This window comes from Aspergillus alliaceus (assembly GCF_009176365.1).
Source record: "Aspergillus alliaceus strain CBS 536.65 unplaced genomic scaffold BDW43scaffold_7, whole genome shotgun sequence".
NCBI classification, from domain to species: domain Eukaryota; kingdom Fungi; phylum Ascomycota; class Eurotiomycetes; order Eurotiales; family Aspergillaceae; genus Aspergillus; species Aspergillus alliaceus.
In genome coordinates, this window is record NW_022474690.1 from 986,306 (window position 1) to 1,007,236 (window position 20,931).

Genomic DNA, 20,931 nt, shown 5'->3' on the forward strand with positions numbered 1-20,931 from the left:
TTAAGATGTTCAGGGACTGTACTCTTTGAGTCTTTTGACTCAGTTACAGAGTCTGACTCTCTGTCTGCGTGCCTGACGGGTGGGTCGACCGAATGCGCCCGAGAGCTGTGACTGGACCGTCACACGCACATACCAGGATATACGAGGTCGGCTAAGCATTCCTAAAAAACACTACGACTGACGGAGTAATAGATTGCGAAAATGAGTTCGACATGATTGGGTTTCCCACCATTAGGTGGGTCGTTTTAATTAGCTGTCTCGTGAACTGTACCTCATGATGAGATCATGACTTTAATCTTTCTGTTTCTAAAATCAAATCATTCTTCCTTAATCTGACCCATTGTCACACTAAATCAGGATCTTAGATGGCGCTAATCAGGGAAAAAAAAAGAAAATGGGCAAATGGAAATAGCCATGTCTGTCTCCATGCCATGCGTTCCCAAGTCCCCACCCAGGTCACTGTGTGGCTGACGACCTCCACGATTGTCATGCTCGTTATAAAGACTTCAAGACTTCTCGATCACCCATCACACTCATCCCAAAAGTTAAAAAAGCTCTGAATATCCCAAGATCAAGATCCATACCGAAAGATAAAAAGATCACCCCATTCCCTCTGACTACCACTGCCTATCATTGAACTTTCCACAACCACTTGCAATCGTTCTTCCCTTCTTCTAAACTTTCAAGATGTGCTACAAGACCAACTACGAGCCTTACGTGAGTCCAACCTACCTCTTTCCCATGGTGAATGGAAGTAGTAACTAACCAACTGCGCAACAGAGGAGTCAAAGCCTGGATATAAGACAAGAAGAGCGTTCATCAGAAGAACTTCTCTACCCATTAGGAGATCTCTATCCACATGTCGTGGCTCTTCAACTACAATCTGAGGAAATCCCATGGTCCAAAGCCAAGAACTTCTCTGGATATCAAGACATCAGTTATTGGGCCGAAGCTTCATCACGGCCGCCTTCGGAGACTTCTTCGAAGTATACCTCATGCAGGTACAACAGCGGTGAGTCTCTTTTCCTTCATCAAATCTTACCTGTCATTTATGCTAACGATGATGAACTGCAGACTCCACAGCCTCCAGATTCGTCTCTCGCATACGGCGCCTTCTCAGCCGAGATGAATTGCGCCGACGCCAGAGAGCGGCTTGAACTCGTCTCGAAGAGGCATCTCTTACGTTTCATTTCGCTTATCTCTACTGCATCGACGATCAACTGGAATTCTTCTACTTGCATTAGCTTTATCCCTTTTTTTATGTTAAGCCGCAGCAAGCGAATACCCTCCCGTCTAATGTTTCATTTGTGATTTTGAAAGCATGCTAAAGATCGCTGAGGATCTTGGAACTCTCACTCTCTATTTTTTTTTTCTATTGTCAGTCTCGGGTTCATCTGTTTTCCTTCTATTTCGGACAGTTTAGATTAGCAAGGCGTTCGTTGGGCAAGCATACGCAAGGGCGAAACAAAGGCACCGTCACTTGATTTCTTACTATTATCACACCATTACTTATCATGTCACAGGGTCAGAATGGCCTGATCAAATCCAATCCAATCCTATCCATGACAACATTACCACTTCCATCCCTAATCAATAGAAAGTTGAAAAAAAAAAGAAAAGAAAAACAAAGAAAAGCCCTCAACCCCAACCCAAAGCATGCTCCCGACGATCGATTGAACCCAAATGTCAAAACTCAAAAAACCAAACCATTAAACCATTAAACTCACCCACCCTAAACCCAATCTAATCAAAAGAAGATATCAAAGCTCCTCCCTCTACTCATTCCCTCACACCGCCTCTATATGAGAAGGCCCCAATCACTCCCAAAACGCATGGACCGATCTGACCCGTCATCCGCATCAAGGGGACCCCGCATTCCCATTCCGTATCATCTGCAAATCTACTTACTATCTACCATACGAACCTAATAGTTCCTTTCAAAAAAACTCACTGACGAAGGTTACGGAGGGGTCACGGGTGTGCCCGTCTGGAATGTGGTGGTGATTATCGTGCGGGTTTCGGGGTCTATAGGTGGTTTTGTTTTCGCGTTCTTGCTTACATGCATATATCATATCATATCATATCATATCATGCCATCCGTACACACTGTACATACTGATTCTTTATACTAGGACTCGAAATTATTATCTGAATTAGTGAGTAAAGTTTACTTTGTAGATGGACTGCTTCCTGTCTAATGCTAATATTAAAACATTCAATTATGCAGGACTAAATGAGGTAGGAGTGAGTACATAGTGTACTATTATCATAGTTAAACTGATAGTCAGGATGACACTTATCACTATCTCCACTAAAGCCCTACAACCAGGGGCCTCAAGGGAAAATCGGCACTCGATAATAGAAATAGAAAAAGAAGAAAAGAAAAACACTCATCCTGAATCATTTGCAGACTATCAATTTCCCGCAACAGCCGTGAATAATCCCCTAATCGTTCCGTGTCACTCTATCCCATCATGGAAGGAGGGGTGGTCAATCCCCCTGGACTCAAAGGCTATGAAGTCATGCATACATGCAGTGCTACCCTCCATGTTGGCCTTCTCACTTTACTTGATTTTGTCCCTGGCAGGAGGTGTTCACCGGTATTTCTTGATGTATGGATTGACGGTAGTGGGGTAGAACCCTAGATGAAGATACTCCATCCCTCTACCAAGGCCATAGTAGCGCTAGTGCCCTGAAACACCAACGCCAATATTGAATATACCAACTCTCAAACAAGACGAAAACAAAAAACATCACGTAAAGCCTGTTCACCACCCAAAGTCTAAGCAAGATGATCTCACAGACCACGCAGATCAATCTCCTCCCCCCCTCTCCCGACACACCCCAACCATAGCTGTTACGGAGCTGGACATCATAGATCATCCCCAAGCTAGACAAAGTAGCGTAGCATAGCATAGCATAACATAACATAACATGTCGCATTACACACATCCCCTCTCCCCGCGAGCATCCAATTGCCGAAAGCATATTAAAAGCCCGGCATTATTCACCGAACAATCCATATCATATCATATCGAATCGAATCAACGCAGACCCAAAGTCTCTACTATGTATGACCTATCTTCCAAGCACCAACACCATGGAGAGAAATCCAGATATCTGCCCCTAGATTGGCTTTTTTGACGTCAGTAAAAGTTCCTCATTCTTGTTTTTGTTCTGCTCGTCTGGCTGAATCGGGTAATTAATACTAGAGCATGACTTACAGATTTAGTAGTAGTAGTAGTAGTGTATGCAGGTGATGCGGCTATAGCGGGACAAATGAATGGTTAGGGGAGAAGAAAGGGTTAGGGATTAATGAGTTAGGTAGTTTTGTTTGTTGGCTAGTGAGTGGGGTTGACACTTTTCTTTTGTGTTTCAATATGTTTGCTTTTCTGATTGTTTAGAGTTTTTCTTTCCTTTTTTTTTTTTTTTCTTTTTTTGTGCTGTTCTAAGCCCTGGAAGGGGAGAGAGGTACGTACCCGGTTTTGATGGAATGAATGTGATATGTTCCTGGGGGGTTTCAAAGTGTTCTAGCAGGGAGTGAGTGGTAAAACCCACTGTTGGAGGACTCCAAACTAGGTAGTTGTACATTGCGCCTTAGGTCTAGCATTGTGTAACGGACCCCAGGGGGACCTGGAAATGACACCCATGGATGCAAGCCCCTGTCTGAAAGACAAGTTGTCTGGACGAGTTTACCCATCAAACGGACGAGTGACTACTATAATGGGTAAAATGATTCTAGACGATGTTGATTTCTTAGCCTAGAGCAAAAGTATACATATCTGGCAATTTGACGTCCGGCAGCGGAGAGCCATCTGAAAACAGAAATTGTCCCCTTTCGGCTAGCGACAACAAATGTTTCAATGTCAATGATACAAAACAATGCCAACAATAGTGCCATGTCGAAAGACATAGCAAGAATGCTTCTGAATAAACAGGATGTTTGCTGAAGAATGATAAGAAAAATTCCCAAGCCGATGATACCATGTAGTTGCTGATTGAACACCATTAATCCACCATAAAGCCCTTGCGAGATCCCGATCCGAACACCATACATACTGCACATATTTTAAAACGAAGATGGAAAGTCTTTGACTGTAAGACAGCATTACATCAACCCCAAAATCAAAACCTTAGGTCCCCACTCTACATGGGAGGTTGGTCGGGCTTGCACATGAAATCATCCCAAGAATCCATCCCATACTGATCGCTCGGATTGGCCTCCAGCTGCGGCTGGACAGTCTCATAACCCATAAAGGTCGAGCTGTACATTGGATCCATCGGGTCTGTCAGGAAATCCATAGGATTCTGATCAAACATGCTGGGCACATCACCGAATCCGCCGCTCACGAACAACAGACTCTCATCGGTTTTGGCTTGCATATATGGTTCAAAGGAGAACATCGAATTTTCAGGGAATGGGTTGATAGGATCGTAGGGAGAATGAGTGCTACCAGAAGGCGGTGTGAGAAATTCGCTCGATCCGGAGGCAGGGCTTCCAACATTGGGCATCTGGGGATGGTTCAAGTCGAAGTTCGCGCCAGGTGGGAATCCATGGAGATCATTCAAGTTGTGGTATGGCGAGCCGCCAAGTGAGGTCGGACTATTCGAAAAGAGTTGGAAGTCTTCAGTCTGGGTCGGAATGGGAGGGTCGGCGAATGAGAATGGTACGGCCTCTGGGAAAGCAACAGAAGACTCGTTAGGGGATGCAGTGGGACCCGTAGTGGGTGTAGAGAATTCGCCCGCTGGATTGGAAGCGGCAGGAGATGGAATGCTGGTGGTCTGGGGAGTGGGTAAAGCGGATCCTTGCTTGACAACTTTGTTTTTGCCGTTGTTCTTCGTCCGTTCGTATACCCAGCCATGTGTCTTCTCCATGTGCTGCTTGCAGTTACTCTCTCTTTTGGATGCGTAGGTGCAACCGGGCTGATGGCATCTGAACAACCGGGGGTTCTTGCAGTGCTTGTCATTATAATGACGCTCCGTCTCCTTCTCTGTTGGGAAGCCCAATTCCGCATACTTGCAAGTCCTTTCCGGGCACTTGTAGGGGCGCGAGTGTGTCTTCTCGTGTTTTCTACGACTTGTTAGTACCCACATCTCCGATCAAGGGACGGTACAGTACTCACGTCAGATCGCAGGGTCGCTTCAAGACCTTATCGCAGAACTGGCATTTCTGATTAATATCCATCGGGGGAGCATTCTTCTTGCGTCGCGCCATAGACCGTTCAACTCCCTCATCAACCGTTTCAACGCTCAGTGTACGCTTGAAGCTTGGGATAGCATGCTCATCATACGATTCCCCTGTCCGCAAGGAAATGGACTTGCCATCCCTGTGCATGACAAGCTCAGCAGGTCGCCCTGTTTCGGACATGCCGCCCTCAAGGGTAAGCTCACTGTTACAGTCAGTCTCCAGAATCTCTCGGACGCAGAGTACAGTGACATACATAGACTTAGGGGCCCTCGCGCCGTTAGACGTAGATTCCTGTCTGGAACGCGCTGCGTCCCGAATTCTTGCGAAACGGTTGATCTGTGTAACAAGATCGACAAAGTAGTTGTTTGTATATGGTGCATCATTAGGCAAGGTCAAATCCCTACCCCGGAGAAAACCCGAAGTCTCGTGGATGCAGTTGATCGTAAAGTGACAAAAAGTGGACCAGGACCTAATCGATGCTTTCACCTCCTATATGCGATATGAGCTAGGCGCCAACATGCTTCGGCGGAGATCAACTTACAACGGTTGAAAAGAGAAGGGTTCGTTCCACGTCACGCAGACACTTGAGCTGGTCTTTTTCGATCTGCCGATGGGCGCCTCGGATAATAGGGTGGAAGGCTTGAAACTTCTCCGCCATGAGCAGACGGAAAAGAATACGGCCCTGGATCTCAACGCGGGCAGCAGAAGACAGTTTGTGGCCAACGCTAGCTTGGCACACTTGGCCAGCTGTCACTACCAGAGAGTTAGACCATATCAGGCACTAATTGACTTGTCAACAGAAGACGTACCCTTTCCCTTGGTAGACAACATAGTTTCACTGGTTCCAACAGAAGTACCCAGTCCACTGTCAGACGTATGGTGGTTCACTCTTTGAATCTTCTTGCGGGACTCCTTGGGATCCTGAGAATGTTGGGATTTCTCGCTAGGAACCTTCACCGAAGCCTGGGACTTAATGTGCGTCTTCAAAATACCGCGAGGAACAGGAAGTTCGTCTTGAGGTCCCGAGGAGTCGATTGTAGAAAGAGAGTCGAGATCAAAGCGATTCAGGATATGGGCCATACGCCGTTGGCCGGCGGCAATAGCTTCCAAGGCTTTAGGACATGTCGGGGAGCGACGAGGCAATAGCTTTAATTCTAGTACGGGGTCACGATCTGAGTGAGGTCGGTTGGTAGAGTGGAAGGTTTCTCCTTTGATCAAGCGCAGATTAGACGGGAGGTCGCCCGAGAGAGAGGGAGGAGGGCGATTTAATACCCGACGTCGAGGGTGACGCCGGTCTGACCCATCAACTGGCTGGGGTGTCGACATAGTTGACGATACGATCGAAATAGTCGTCGTCGAATAATTAAAGGTCTATCGGTTCATGGATCAGTAACCATTCTATAGATCATAACCCGAAGAACACAGAAGGAAAGAGAATAAATGAAAGTATAAAGGAAAGAGAAAAGAGAGAAGAGGTTCCTCAAGTTATGGTTGAGGTACGATTCTTACATTTCTTGGTACGTCTGTGACGCAAAAGCGATGTAGTGATTATAGACCGAGAACAAGCCCTTGAAGTCGGGGTCCAAAAGGGGGATAGGCGCCCCGTGGAGCGCTTTCCGTATCAGGCAACGCCCTTAGCGGTTGCTATGTCGTTGTTTTTGAATAAGGATAGGATTCGAGAGAAGGTAGCAGGAGATATAGTAGATTGAAGCCTTGTAGATATGGGACTTTGAAGGAGAGAATGGAGACAGACATTCGATGATATGTCTGGCAGATGAGAGACAACGATGGAGGCTGAGGCGTTTTGGATGTCTGCCTGATAGACGAGGTCCTCTAAGCCACAATTGGAAAGGTCGATGTGGGTACCAATCATTGCCATTGGGTTCTGGTGGCCTTACAGCCCCACAATCCAGGGAACCTCGCCCATACACCCATCCCTCAGCGGCTACCCCCAACACAACCAAATGTACTCCGAACGACGCAATCCAATGAATGACTTAAGTCTGCACCTTCTCTGCCGTCGCAATTGTCGATTCTCAATTAAATTATGGAGGATAAATCGGGATCGTTATCTCCCTTTCTCCGCATCCTCAAAAGTCCCACTTTTCCCTCTTCAACCCAGCGATGCGGTTGGTAAGTATTATACTGCCTGGTACCAGTAAAACATCCCACTTGGAAGATCGTTCGGCCTCATGGGAGAGCCCGTTCCGAAAATAGCCACCTATACGGCTAGACTCTGGTTTTTACGTCCTTTCCTTTCTGAGTCCCCCGCGGAACCTGAAAAAAATAGAATAAAACTCAACCAGAGGATGGATTCTGGAACTAAGAATTTTTTTCTGAGACCACGATTTGACCCTTTTCTTTTCTATCCTATATTCTTTTTCTTTCGTTTCCCTTTTCTTTCTAAGAGATGAAATAATTCCTATTTATTTTTTCTTTTACAAGACAGTGCGTCAGCATTGCAAGGTCTTTGGTCAGAAATATAGAGTTTGGCCGATGTGTCACTGCCATCATTATCATCATATGATACTTCGTACTGTATTAGTGGTAATTCGGTAATAACGGATCCGATCTCACTACCAACTGGAAGTAAGTAATGAGTGATTGCGTTGGCTCCCTTTGCCAAGGTTCTTTTCTGGAATGGGAATGCCGTTCGTCCTTGAGTCCGACCGTATTGGCAAGGAGACCTATTCCTATGTACCACCGTAGTACGGAGTACACGACATCCTTTTCACCCATTCAGGTTATACAAACATAGTATTTCCCCGACACACTGCTAACCTTACTGATAGAATTACATTTTGGCCAGTGAGTGTTGGCCTCGTAGCCAGAACCTCCACTTCAATACATTACTTGGGAGGACTGTGTACAGTATATGAGCCTCATGACGTTGAGTCGCTTCATTGAGTCACTGGGTTTTTACTCCCCGACCGCTCAAAAGCCGGTGACAGCCAATCAAAAAGCTCAGGTAAAGTCCAAATGTCGGTGACGCTTACAGTTGGTGTTTATTTACTACTCTACGTAGTACTAGTAATAGTTAACTAGTGCCTAGTACTAAGTAATCACCGTCAAAGCGTTGGAAGTAGCACTCGCACAAATGAACTGTTGATTTGTCCTTTTCTCTGCCAGAAAGAGGCTCTAGAAAGTATTCTCTAGGCTAATATTCTCCGAGGAAGTATGCACGAACTTCAATCTTTTGCAGATCTACGTTACCAATTTTGAATTCTATATCACCATTCCAAACCCTTCCTTTCATTGTTGCCTGAGGTATATCGCCCATAATCCACCGTGATGGCATCACTTGGTTCATATATACTTGAAGTGGGTGTGGTTACTTGCTGTAATATGGATGCCTTGATGTCTTGCGTAAGTCGATGATAAACTAGCCTTAGTATATCATCAAATCCCATGTAGGTAGCAACAATTCCAAGAGAATAAGTTTTCCGAACACAGAAGTCATTTGTCTCTCCAAGAAAAGAGGGCAAATCTCAATGAGAATTTGAGTCACTTTTGACAAGCCAGCATAATTGAACAAGGGGTTATGGTTATGACGACACTGTTCATGAGGCCATGGCTAGACTTCGTAATTTAATGCCAGATTTATATCCTAGATTTAACACGAAAAGAAAATAGTCATGATGGTATTTGCAGTCTAGTACAACTCTCAACACATGTCTCGAGTCGCTATGTGCTTCTCTTGGTTTGTGTTTTATTAATTATTGCTTTGCTTAATGCGATCAGAACGATCTTTTCTTGCATTTATCTAGAAACCACTGTCATTGATGAGCTAGCTACTCAGTATGCTACGGAGCATCCCAGAAGAACAGATGTCCAGGAACCTCGGGGCCACTGCACCTGCACACGATCTCATATCAATCCCATGCAACAACCAATCTTTAACAGTACATATATTGTCTTCGCAAGAAACATGCCGATGCAGATATACCGCGAGGTAAACTAAGACACCCAAGACTTGATCTATAGGGCTGTCTTGTGTCTCTTTCTCTCCACATCAATTCCGTTTTTCATGCTAATACAGTAAGGTGCCATTCAAAACTATCACCGAACCCCCCCCCCACAAGTTCATCAACTACACATGAGATGATGAGAATAAAGTCGCTAGTATACCTTTATTATTATCACAAAGATCCATATTCTACGTGAGACGCGTAGAATATACACACATGCCATTCATAGCAAACCGATATCTGATAGTGATAAGCTTTCCCTTGTCTTAAGTTATATTCTGCAAATACCACTCGATAGGCATCCAGACATTGGCAGGCTAAGGTAAGCTCTTTGAGGTGTACGATCCTTATCTTTCTTTAGATATTCAGAGACGACATGCGATGGTGACTATGTAGAGTCCTTAAAAAATGTGACAACAGCCAAATTGTTATTCTGCTACCTATGTAACCAGTCATCATACAATGTCTCGCCGAAGTTCCTTCGAGGGATTGATTTTACCCCGGTCGTTGCCTAGAGCATGTTGTGGCTAAAGCATCGCTCCTGAAGAGAAGGTTTAAGGTCCATTTGACTACATAGAACACCAGCACAAATAAATCGCATATATAGTTCTGGAGACCAATTGTTCGAGTAGTCTCTTTAAAGACTACAATGCTGTGCCACTGTGATAATCAATATAAATTGGAAGGGAACCAAAAGGCATGATGATGGATGTACACATATAATTTGTCTTCTCTCTATTCTAATGATGTTATATTGCAAGACTTAGAGCTTTGACCGCTTACCCAATAGATTGATTCTAATGCCTTCCGTTGTCCTCCAGATTTGTGGAGATCATTGCTTCGTACTATTAGAGGTGGAGATCTAAGTTGGATGTCGAGTCCATTATTTAGTAGTATGGATTATACTCTTACCGAACAAAGACTAATATTAATCAAGTCTTGTGAAGCAAGTGTTTTGGACCTCGGCTTCGGAAATGGGCAGAAAGTGCGGGCGGTGCCGAGAGGCCGGCAACCGGCTCCCCCAGACTTTCTCCAATGTCACTTGCCCTGAGTTTATCGGTGAATTATACCACTCCTTAGGACGTTCGTTAATGCAATTCATGACTAGGGTGATTGGCTGATAGATATGACTGGTTGATTTGTTCAATTCGTTTCCTTCCAGTGAACCCTTTCTTACTTTACACACGACATCTACTCCCCCAGCCGACGGTAATTGACTAGATACCCAAGGAGCTCCAACATGGATTTCGAGCACCGTGGCTTGAATTCTGACCAGCCGAAGCGACGGAGGCGGAATATCGGGCGGAGGCATTTGCGTAACAGAGCTCCTATCGCTGCGCGCTTCACCCTAGACCACCAGCTGCGTGGAAGCGTCGGTGTTCTATCCGATGACTTGGCGAATGACCTCTTTCAATCCTCCTCGACTGGTAAGTGAGAACGGTTTCAACTGTCTAGGGAAGCTTATCTAACTTGACCCTTCCCGCTGGGGTGAAAGAGGGGCAGGAAGATACTGAAATCCGCTACGTCGCTATCTCACCGTACCTTCCGGGTTATAACTCTGTTGAGGATCTCGCGTGGACCGTCATCCCCATTCGGCCACAGTCCAAGAATCGTTCTTACGGGACCCCGATCCCTCACTCGACCATTGCTTTCCCTGACTCTGCAGACTCGTTACAGCCATTCATACAGGCCTTGAGCAAGCTCGACCCCACACGCCATACCCTCCAAGTCCAGCGATCTGTCGAGATAAGGGTTTTAGATGTTGTCCCTTTGCACCTAGATACCATCTACGTCACTGTGGAGCGGAATCTTCTGCGAAACCATGACGATATCCAAAATAAATTCGCTGGCGGTTTTACTAATAGCTTAAATGAACCTAACGGGCTTTGGGCGAAGGCGGGGAAAGGATTGGATACCAAAAGATATTCCAAGAAGGCTGCGGCAGAGTCTGAAGAGAGGCTCACTGCTGCGGTGCGCGAGGCTCTGGGAGCGCAAAAGGTAGTACACACTGGTGATGTACTACCGCTGCCACTACCACCGCATCCCATAACATATGCCCCACCACCCCCAGCGCACATCTCGTTCTGTGAACCTGTCTCCCAGGGTCTGCTTATGCCGGCGACCAAAATTGTTCTGATTCAAGCCCGGCCGCATGGCTATCGGACACAGCGAAGCTTGCGATCGGGCTCAGGCTTACTCAAACAGGTCGCAGAAGATGAGGCCGATGATACTTCCAATGAGCAATTCTACTCAGCTGCTGAAGATAAGGCGACCGAAAGTAGTACGGAGGTAGAAAGTGCATCGGCCGCAGACGAATCGGAAACGGAGGGCTCGGGCGGGAACATGAGTGACACATCGGATGACTCTTTGGAAGATATGATCTCCCTTTCTGCCCCTGAACTTCCTCAACCTCCATCCGGTGTTATGTCCGGGATGACTGCTGCGACGCCACGTGCAGGTGGCCGACGGGTCGACGGCATCCACACTCCAGGATCCGTGGCATCGAACTTTACTTCGACTACCATGCGCCCCGGTAGGGTTGGCGGCGGCAAGGTCTTTAAAGCGGAGGGTCTATTGCGTGGCATTCCCAACGAACTTTTACACCCCAGGCCCCGGGAGGAAGACGACTCCGAGTCGTTTATATTCGTGGATATCAGCACACTTGCGAAGATAGGCTGCTTTTCTGGGGATTGGGTGAGGATCGAGGCCACAGAGGAGCCACAACTCAATATCTTTGCCTCGATCAAATTAGGAAGCTTCAATGAGCAGAATGAGGAGGCTGGTGATTGGCGTGCGGTCAAGATCTATGGCTTGCCTGGCCTGCCATCCGCCAAACCCCGGTATTCAATCAATCAATCCGATGAGAGACGCCCCAGTATCTCTCAGCGCCCTCCGCTGCGTTTAACTCCCTCGGTTTTTGTTCCTCCTTTACTTCTTAACAACCTCACCAACCCGAAATTTCTCCGCATATCACCGATGACTTTTGCCGGAGGCAATGGAAGTTCGAAACCGGGTCTTTTGAACCAGATGAAAGCAACCTCGGTCAGAAGCCCGCCTTTGGCAAAGGAAGTAACCCTGCTCAAAGTATCCACTCCGCTTTCCATGGATCGTGCTCTTCAGCCAGCCTTGTTTGCCGGACTCAAGCAGTATTTTGAGTCTAAGCGGCGTCTCCTCAAAAGTGGCGATCTCGTGGGAATTAGCGTCGATGAAGGTCTTGGTAGAGCTGTATTCGCAGGGCCTACTGCGAGCGATGGAGCAGCTCCAGATGAAGACCTCACTACTCGGTTGGGCCAAGCAGTAGATTCTGATCGTGCAGGGTCGAGGAAAGTCGGCGTCGCTTGGTTTCGCGTTGGGCAAGTAGTTCCCAGCTTGTCGGATGAGCCAGATGAAGCGAGAGAGGACCACTGGGGAGGTGTTTCCATTATTGATTCGGCAACTACCAGAATGGTGCAGGCTGGGAATGATGTGAGCAGAGTTCCAGGTACTTTGAATAACGGCTGGGAATACTGGCTTGGAGTGAAGGCCATACCCAAATCTGTCAGCGACATCCAAACACCTCATGGCCTGGTGACCGAATCACCACAGCCATATGTACCATCTCTCCAAGAGCGCATCCGGGACCTGATGTCGGTGGCTACAAGCCCTCGTGCGATCCAGCTTGGTATGAAATCTGTCGTCATCCTCTTAAAATCTCAACAAAGGCACATAGGAAAGGCTACTCTCGCAACACGGGCATGCGCGGATATTGGCCTCCATACTTTCTCGATCGATTCCTATGATATACTGACCGAGGGTGGCGCAAATGGCGGTGACGTGAAGACCGAAGCATATCTGAAAGCCAGAGCAGAGCGCGCATTTCATTGTGGAGCAAACTGCACAGCCCTTCTTATAAAACACATTGAGGTCTTAACAGCGGACAGAATCATCTCCGCCATGAACGAGATCGTGGCTGATGCAAGGGTTATCGTAGCAACGACAACGGACGTCGAGCAAATTCCGGAGGGCATTCGCAGCATATTTACCCATGAGTTTGAGATGGGCGCGCCCGAGGAAAAAGAGCGTGAAGGCATTCTGCATAATGCTGTTTCTGAACGCGGCATTAAGATATCTCCTGATGTGGATCTAGGCTCAGTGGCTCTTAAGACTGCTGCTCTAGTTGCCGGAGATCTAGTGGATGTTGTTGAACGCGCTTCTTCTGTGAGGGCTGCGCGCCTGGAGAAGTTAGCCGAATCTGCAAGCAAACATTCCCCTGGCTCGAAAGTTAGCATCAGGGATGTGCTCATTTCCGGAGGTGATGCAGCACGAGGTGTCACTAAGGCCGATTTTGACGCCGCTGTTGATGCTGCGAGGAAGAATTTCGCTGATTCGATTGGCGCACCGAAGATTCCGAACGTTAGCTGGGATGATGTTGGTGGTTTAACTAACGTCAAGGATGCCCTCATTGAAACCATCCAATTACCCCTAGAGCGACCTGAACTGTTCGCTAAAGGCATGAAGAAACGGAGTGGTATCTTATTCTACGGACCGCCAGGTACTGGTAAAACCTTACTTGCCAAGGCCATTGCCACAGAGTTTTCTCTGAACTTCTTCTCCGTCAAGGGACCTGAGTTATTGAATATGTATATTGGTGAGTCCGAAGCGAACGTTAGGCGTGTCTTCCAACGAGCTCGGGACGCTCGCCCTTGTGTTGTCTTCTTTGACGAACTTGACTCGGTCGCCCCGAAGCGCGGAAATCAAGGAGACAGCGGCGGTGTAATGGACCGTATTGTCAGTCAATTACTTGCAGAGTTAGATGGTATGAATGGTGGTGAGGAGAATAGCGGCGGCGTTTTCGTCATTGGCGCTACAAACCGCCCAGACCTATTGGATACGGCACTTTTACGTCCTGGTCGTTTCGACAAGATGCTTTATCTTGGTGTTTCTGATACGCACGAGAAACAAGCCACGATTCTAGAGGCGCTTACTAGAAAGTTTGCTCTTGCGCCTGAAGTATCACTGAGCCGGGTTGCGGAGCAGCTGCCTTTAACATATACGGGTGCTGATTTGTATGCCCTGTGTTCCGATGCTATGCTTAAAGCTATCACCCGCAAGGCGACAGCTGTGGAAGAAAAGATAAAACAGCTACCTGGTGAACCTGTCAGCACTGCTTATTTCTTTGATCATCTTGCCACTCCGGAAGATGTAGCCGTTACGGTTGCGGAGGAGGACTTCATTCAGGCACAGGATGAACTCGTTCCCAGTGTTAGGTAAGACTTAGTGATATTGAACTATAGGTCTCCCAGAAACAACTGATTACTAACAACATATAGTGCCAAGGAGCTGGAGCATTTCGAACGTATCCGACAATCGTTCGAGTCTGTTGATAAGAAGCAAGATTCTGGGGCGCAACCACCGCGAACTATCGCAGATGCTCTTGAGGCCCTCGAACTAGGAACTCACCTAGATATGGGTGGGCCTGTTACGAATGGCGACCACCTCCCTACAGGAAGCGGCAAAGGCAAGGGGAAACATGGATCACAGCCCATCCGGAGTGCGAGCATTAACTCGACTAACAGCAAAGGGAAAGGCAAGAGTTCCATCAGTACTGGAGAGAAACTGAAGAACAAGCCCATCGCCTCCCCTGGCAACGATTCTGATTCTTCTCTCGATGGTCCCAATTCAGGAACCAGGGTTGGTAAGGGATCTTCCCGCTACGATGACGTTGGTGAGGAGGACGACGGTGTTGAAGATGGAGCTGTGAATGGTGATGAGGACTACATTGTTCGAACGGATCATCTCATCCGTGCTGATGGTGATAGTTCGAAGTAAGCAGGAGATGTTGATGCTTATTCGTATCAACTTCTGTAATAATGTGGAATGGGGCGATGCTAGCTGTGTACAGGTATGGGTGAACATGTGTATATATTACTATATTTGAGCGGCATGTATGTATGTGTATCTGGCGAAGATGATGGATGATGAATGGCTATGATGATCGAAAGATTTGATTATGTGCATATCCCATGATACCCGTGGCCTGAGGCACCGTGGAGACTAATGAATCGGTTTATCAAACAGAGTATTTATTTAGAAATCTCCACCCAGCCTTATCAACGGCTTGATAAATGACTCAACCCTCTCGATAATATCTGTTCCCTTCGATTTATCGTCCATATCTATCTCTTAATCCCATTTGAAGGTTATCTATCTTTTCATTATATTTCGATATTACAATAAGACAAGCTCCCACACCATTGCCGACCCATAGAGGGAACGGCCAACGGAAGGCTGCGGTCCCTCTGGACCTAAGCTTAGGTTCCATATCTCCCAATACTTAGTACTACTTTTAACCGCTGCTGATCAACTAACGACTCCTTCTCACTGGCCTTCGGCGCCAGGTGCTCGGCGATACCCACGAATCACCGTGCCGCGTGGTAATCAACCTCTGATCCGTCCCATTTCGATGTTCTTTTCTTTATCGGAGCTACTCCGGAGTATATCGCTATCAAGGGCGAGGTGACCTATGGCCTATTGGATAAGCATGGGCTATGTCGCCACTATCCCCCGCAATCCACGGTGGACCCGATTATCCAGAGAACGAGTTGGGGGAAATTTTGTCGCTGCTATCCCCCGAGAATGACAGATTCCGGTGGAGGAAATGGGGAAAGGGATGAAGTGTGCCTCGTGGAGGGTTGTTGGGTTATGTCTGCTGCTGTCTTGTTTTGTCCTCTTTTCCCTTCTCCTCCTCTTCCCTGTGTGATCAGTATCTTTTCAACACCTAGTCCAATCGAGTTGATCTCTTTTGATAGTATTATCCTCACGTTACTTGGTCTTATCTTCAGGCATTTGATCATTCCCGCTTTTTCCTTCTTCTTCTTCTTCTTCTTCTTCTTTCTTTCTTTTGATTGAAACATTGGTTCTGTGGTCAGCTATCCCTACAATGGCCGATATATCCGCCATGAAAGATATTCGGGGAGACGATGATGCCCAGTTGGCAGCTATGGGTCACAAGGCCGAACTGAAGCGAAATTTCTCACTTCTGTACGTTCCAGAATGTCCGCGGATCTTATATTGATTGAGACTGACTCTCATATGCATCTAAATTAGGTCCATGCTAGGTCTGGCCTTTGCTATTCTAAATGTATGTGACCGAACACAAGGATCCTTCAGCTATTGGATGCTACTACTACGTTGTTGGGCCAAGCCACAAGGCACTGGAAAAAGTAAATTAACTTTAATTCTGGTTGCAGTCTTGGACCGCTCTCTCGGCAAGCTTATCTCTTAGTCTACCATCCGGAGGCCCTGTTGGCGTGGTCTGGGGTAAGTCATTATATCTTTCGTGTTTTCTTGATTCACTTTCATGTCTCTTTGTTCTTTGAATCATATATTACTACACCCTACTAATTTAAATTTATTCAGGCTTATTTACAGCGGGTGTATGTAACCTTTGCATAGCAAGCTCGCTTGCCGAATTCTTGTCTGCCTATCCTACGTGAGTTACTACCTCGCACGTCTCGACCCCTGACTCGTCTGACTATCGATCTAGCGCTGGTGGGCAATACCATTGGGTCGCAGGTAAGTTTATACTACATACCTTAGTGGCAACATAATTTAAGTATTCGCTAACTTTCTGGTTTAACAGTTAGTAAGTGTTTGACATTGATATGCTTCCACTATGCAATATACTGAACATGACCAAGTTTCTTGGGAACGATGGATGCCTATACTCTCATGGATTACCGGTTGGGCCAACGTTTCTGGATGGGTAGGCCTACTTGAGACAATACTGAACATCAGGCACAAGGCTGATTAGTCTAGCTTGCATTAACCGCCACCGGTGGGCTGCTGGGCAGCCAATTGATCCTGGGTATAATCTCATTGATGAACCCAGTAAGGAACCCAACACTCGACACAAATGTACTCGCTCGCTAATTGTTCTTGTTAGACATATGAATCTCAACGCTGGCATCAATTCCTGATTTATACTGGCTATAATATTTTTGCGTTCATCATAAATGCCTTCATGAACAATGGCCTTCCTTATTTCACTAAGGGTGCCTGTAAGCTCACATGTGTTCCTATGCCTTGCTGCCCAATATTTCTGACATTAGTCAAGTCGTCTGGTCACTGACTGGGTTCGCTGTTGTTTCGATAACACTGCTTGCATGCTCATCACCGAACTATAACTCGGGAGAGTAAGGATGATGTTTTCCCTTCAGCTCTACGATAAATGTACTGATTAAAACCAGGTTTGTATTTGCAAAATTTATCAATGAGACAGGATGTATGTGTATTACCTTTATGTATTAGGGCTAAAGCTGATTGACTATAGGGCCGGACGGTGTTTCTTGGTTACTTGGAGTACGTTATGCACATGGTACTCTCAGATGAACGATTTCTAACCAATATGCAGCTTCTTCAAGGTGGACTTGGTCTCACTGGATTTGTAAGTAGCCTTCTTTCGCTTAGCTTGGCATCCATCAGCTGATAACTGTAAAAGGATGGGGTTGCCCATATGATCGAAGGTACGAATTATACGCAAGCCATACGGAAAATCAGTGCACTGATTGATTTCTATACAGAGATCCCGAATCCATCCGTCTTGGGCCCGAGAATCATGATTGGGTGTGTTGTCATCGGTACCGTCACGGGTTCAATCTTTTTAATTGTCCTCCTCTTTGTCGCGGGTGACATCTATAATGTTATCAATTCTGCTGCAGGGTGTCTCCTTCAGATTTTCAAGGATGCAACTAACAACAATGCTGGATCGATTTGCCTTCTTATGTATGTTTCTCCTATGACCGTCTCCTTGCGGTAGGTGCCTTACTAACTAATATTCCATAGGTTCCCTCTTGTTTGCATCCTTTTCGCAGCGACCAGTATTATGGCAACTAGTAGCCGTATGATCTACGCATTTGCAAGGTAAATACCTTGATTCAGAACAAACCTTTCTCTCACGGCGTACTGATCAATATCGGCAGAGACGGTGGCCTCCCGGCTTCTTCCTATTTTTGCAAGGTTCACCCAAAGCTCAACGTCCCATTGAATGCCTTGTACTTGACTCTTGCTTCTGTTACTATCTTCGGACTTATCTTCCTTGGGTCTTCGAGGCAAGCTTTCCCACAATTCTGGCACAATCGCAGTAGGGCATGGTCGACTAACCTGAGCAGTGCTTTCAATGCTATTATCTCATCGTCAGTAGTGATGCTTGACGTCGCATACGGTTTCCCGATTGCGGTAAACTGCCTACGTGGTCGGAATATGCTACCTGAGCGGTCTTTTGTTCTCCCAAATACTTTGGGTTGGATCGCCAACTTGGTAGGTCCGACCAACCCCGTTAGCATGAGGCTTTTGACTAATACTGCTGATAGGTTTCTCTTGCCTACATCTCCCTCACCACAGTGCTCTTCCTCTTCCCTCCCGAGCTGCCTGTGACTGGTAGCAATATGAGTGAGTGTTGCACATCTTTATATGCGAACATACTATCGAAGAGATTGCTGACAGATCGTGTGCTACCAGACTATTGCGTTGCTGCTTTTGGAATTATTCTCATTATTTCTACGTTTCAATGGATAGTGGATGGTCGTAAGAACTTCACTGGGCCACGGGTTGATGTGGATGTCATAGCAGGCGTAATTGAAGTGCCCACACACACCGAGACTGCTGAATCTCACGCAAAAGGCGATGGAAAGTGAGGTTACATTTACTCAATTTTTCTGAAAGTATTGTAATTAGCTTTATCATGACCCTACACGATAGAAGATAGAATCCTAGAAGAAAGTGTAGTCTGGTGTTCAATGGGGTTTTCGATACGATGACGTCACTTCTGGCACATGCCAACCTCAGGCCACCAGGTGGACCACTCATTTACTAGAAGTAATTCATCCAATTCGCCCCAACAACTTTCTTTCCCCACATTTTGCTGGGATCGCCATAACCACAGCACATTCAGTTTAGTATAGGAACCGATATATCGTACTAACCATTGGTTATTCCAAAGACACGCCGAGTACTGAACATCGTTAACACCCGAACCCTACTCGAGAGACTCTAAGCAGGAGTTTTCGGCACGTCAAAGAGCTTATAGTACTCCCTCAACGAATATAGCTAACAAGCTATGTTATCTATCTCGTTGCCTTCCTTGAAAAACTTTCTGCCATGGCGCGATCGAGCCTTTATCAATCTCCCATCAGTCAAGATTCATGAGATTGATACGGCACTCGGAAAGCCGGCTCGGGCTCTAAAACATTTGCTCAAGTTGAACCATGCCAACTATTCCGTATTGTACAACGAACGGAGGTTTCACAACCATACACCTCATGTAAGCTGCTCCTCTAACTCATTATATCTTTCATGTGAAAAGCGTTATTGACTCGATGTAGATTTTGAGCTCATCTTTCCTGCAAGGTGCGGACGCGGATGATCTAAACCGCATCTATGAGGCCGAGTCCAAACTTTTGGACCCCTGGAGTGATTCTCCGGGTGAAATCAGTGCATATGACTGGAGAGATTATCTCGGTCAACGAGAGTATGTAGCTACACTGCGTCTGTGATCTTATGAATGAGCGGCTGGCTAATGTGCGAGGTTAACTAAATGTGTTTTCAGATACCAAAGGGCATTTGTTGACTTTTTCGAGGACGAGCTTGTCCGCCACGGATATGATTGGAAGCAAGTTGTCGTAGATTACCTATTTTCCGGAAAGGAGCCATTATTCAACTCCCTCGTCGATGACCGTATGATGACGCCGAATATGCACTAAACAGTTCAAGAGTACTGATATTGTTTAGTTGGCCACCCTTTAATACATCTTGCTTATGCATTTGAAATGTCCAGCCGCGAAGTTGGGATGGAAGCCCTAGCTCTGGCAGCTACATGCTACGGCAAGATGCATAAATATATCGACGACCCTTCCTATTCACAAGCAGAGTCTCTCTACTATTCGACCTCACCGCTCGAAGTCCTAAACAAGGTACGAGCTGACAAACAGTTCAACGGCCTCTTTGGTACTCCAGGCGACAACAACATCGACACCATTCTTCGTTATCACGAAGCCGCACTCCTGAATCACTGGAACGCGTGGAAGATCGAGGACCCCGTGCAGCAATTCCGCGAGAGCCAGGAACTTGCCGTGGCTCTTTTAACCGCCACTCGATCTGAAACATCGGACAAGTATGACTTTTTCCTTGTCCACACCTTGACAACTAGCCATGCCGTCCGGGTTCTTCTTCCACTTATCCCGGCACGCTTCCAATACTCACTCGTTAGGCAATGGTGGCTTCTAACTCTGGTTGTATACATCGCGCAACTAAGGCCGGAAATCAAACTCGATCAGATTAAGGGCTACGAATTGAAAGGAAGAGATTGGAAGTGGACGGCGCAGAAGGCTGTCAAGGGTGAACATTCGATAGACGCGCATTATGTCAAGGCAATTCGCTCGTGTAAGGAAGCTGCCGCAACATGGGGAGACCCGGAATCGTACTACCTGAAAGCGGCAGTCAAATTTGGCGAGGAGTTCGATGGTTGGGGAGGTTTTGTTTAATGAAGTAGTACTTTTCTTCGATTGTCTCTCCTTAGGTTGGACTGCATTGGTATAATGGTTGGCAATGTAATGTACCATAAGCATGTTCTGTTTGTTTCCCTTTCTGCTTTACTTTTTGCTCAAATTGTGTGATAATATTATCTTAGAAAGCGTTGAGCCAGAAGTAAAGGGTGGCACATCACAATTTAGAATTAAGGTCAATATTTGCACGCTTCTACCCGAGTGACATTTACAATAAGTACTATTCTTTAGACAA

The 20,931-nt window shown here is 46.5% G+C and overlaps 5 protein-coding genes across 5 annotated transcripts; 4 read left to right on the top strand and 1 right to left on the bottom strand.

The window, feature by feature from the left end:
- Positions 1-687: 687 nt before the first annotated feature.
- BDW43DRAFT_308072 (uncharacterized protein) lies at positions 688-1,157 on the top strand (the record flags this gene model as incomplete). The annotated part of the gene is made up of 3 exons (XM_032046395.1): positions 688-717; positions 781-1,012; positions 1,075-1,157. 3 exons carry the CDS (start codon positions 688-690, stop codon positions 1,155-1,157), a joined length of 345 nt encoding a protein of 114 aa, XP_031903900.1.
- Positions 1,158-3,504: 2,347 nt separating this feature from the next.
- Positions 3,505-6,514, bottom strand: ace1 (putative C2H2 transcription factor (Ace1); the record flags this gene model as incomplete). Its single annotated transcript, XM_032049715.1, has 4 exons — positions 3,505-5,071; positions 5,124-5,677; positions 5,730-5,941; positions 5,998-6,514. The coding sequence occupies 4 exons, from the start codon at positions 6,512-6,514 to the stop codon at positions 4,147-4,149; spliced, it is 2,208 nt and encodes a 735-aa protein (XP_031903901.1). The 3' UTR covers positions 3,505-4,146.
- A 3,715-nt stretch (positions 6,515-10,229) lies between these two features.
- pex6 (AAA family ATPase peroxin 6) lies at positions 10,230-15,119 on the top strand. Its single transcript, XM_032039515.1, has 3 exons — positions 10,230-10,583; positions 10,652-14,402; positions 14,466-15,119. Exons 1-3 carry the CDS (start codon positions 10,397-10,399, stop codon positions 14,962-14,964), a joined length of 4,437 nt encoding a protein of 1,478 aa, XP_031903902.1. The 5' UTR covers positions 10,230-10,396; the 3' UTR covers positions 14,965-15,119.
- A 647-nt stretch (positions 15,120-15,766) lies between these two features.
- Positions 15,767-18,976, top strand: BDW43DRAFT_230204 (GABA permease GabA). The gene is made up of 20 exons (XM_032039516.1): positions 15,767-16,176; positions 16,243-16,276; positions 16,386-16,455; positions 16,555-16,627; positions 16,682-16,710; positions 16,778-16,780; positions 16,836-16,900; positions 16,954-17,025; positions 17,081-17,195; positions 17,252-17,330; positions 17,385-17,419; positions 17,468-17,496; positions 17,549-17,581; positions 17,636-17,660; positions 17,718-17,919; positions 17,980-18,057; positions 18,117-18,245; positions 18,306-18,453; positions 18,507-18,585; positions 18,655-18,976. Exons 1-20 carry the CDS (start codon positions 16,076-16,078, stop codon positions 18,828-18,830), a joined length of 1,575 nt encoding a protein of 524 aa, XP_031903903.1. The 5' UTR covers positions 15,767-16,075; the 3' UTR covers positions 18,831-18,976.
- A 45-nt stretch (positions 18,977-19,021) lies between these two features.
- BDW43DRAFT_230336 (questin oxidase family protein) lies at positions 19,022-20,924 on the top strand. Its single transcript, XM_032039517.1, has 4 exons — positions 19,022-19,456; positions 19,518-19,663; positions 19,742-19,869; positions 19,924-20,924. The coding sequence occupies exons 1-4, from the start codon at positions 19,253-19,255 to the stop codon at positions 20,673-20,675; spliced, it is 1,230 nt and encodes a 409-aa protein (XP_031903904.1). The 5' UTR covers positions 19,022-19,252; the 3' UTR covers positions 20,676-20,924.
- The last annotated feature ends 7 nt before the right edge of the window (positions 20,925-20,931 follow it).

Coding starts and splice junctions, on each gene's coding strand:
- pex6 (XM_032039515.1), top strand. CDS start 10,397: ATGGATTTCGAGCACCGTGGCTTGAATTCTGACCAGCCGAAGCGACGG. Junction 10,584..10,651: donor CTTTCAATCCTCCTCGACTG/GTAAGTGAGAAC, acceptor CTGGGGTGAAAG/AGGGGCAGGAAGATACTGAA. Junction 14,403..14,465: donor GAACTCGTTCCCAGTGTTAG/GTAAGACTTAGT, acceptor AACAACATATAG/TGCCAAGGAGCTGGAGCATT.
- BDW43DRAFT_230336 (XM_032039517.1), top strand. CDS start 19,253: ATGTTATCTATCTCGTTGCCTTCCTTGAAAAACTTTCTGCCATGGCGC. Junction 19,457..19,517: donor TTCACAACCATACACCTCAT/GTAAGCTGCTCC, acceptor GACTCGATGTAG/ATTTTGAGCTCATCTTTCCT. Junction 19,870..19,923: donor CAACTCCCTCGTCGATGACC/GTATGATGACGC, acceptor GATATTGTTTAG/TTGGCCACCCTTTAATACAT.
- BDW43DRAFT_230204 (XM_032039516.1), top strand. CDS start 16,076: ATGGCCGATATATCCGCCATGAAAGATATTCGGGGAGACGATGATGCC. Junction 16,277..16,385: donor TGGCCTTTGCTATTCTAAAT/GTATGTGACCGA, acceptor TTCTGGTTGCAG/TCTTGGACCGCTCTCTCGGC. Junction 17,331..17,384: donor CCGAACTATAACTCGGGAGA/GTAAGGATGATG, acceptor GATTAAAACCAG/GTTTGTATTTGCAAAATTTA.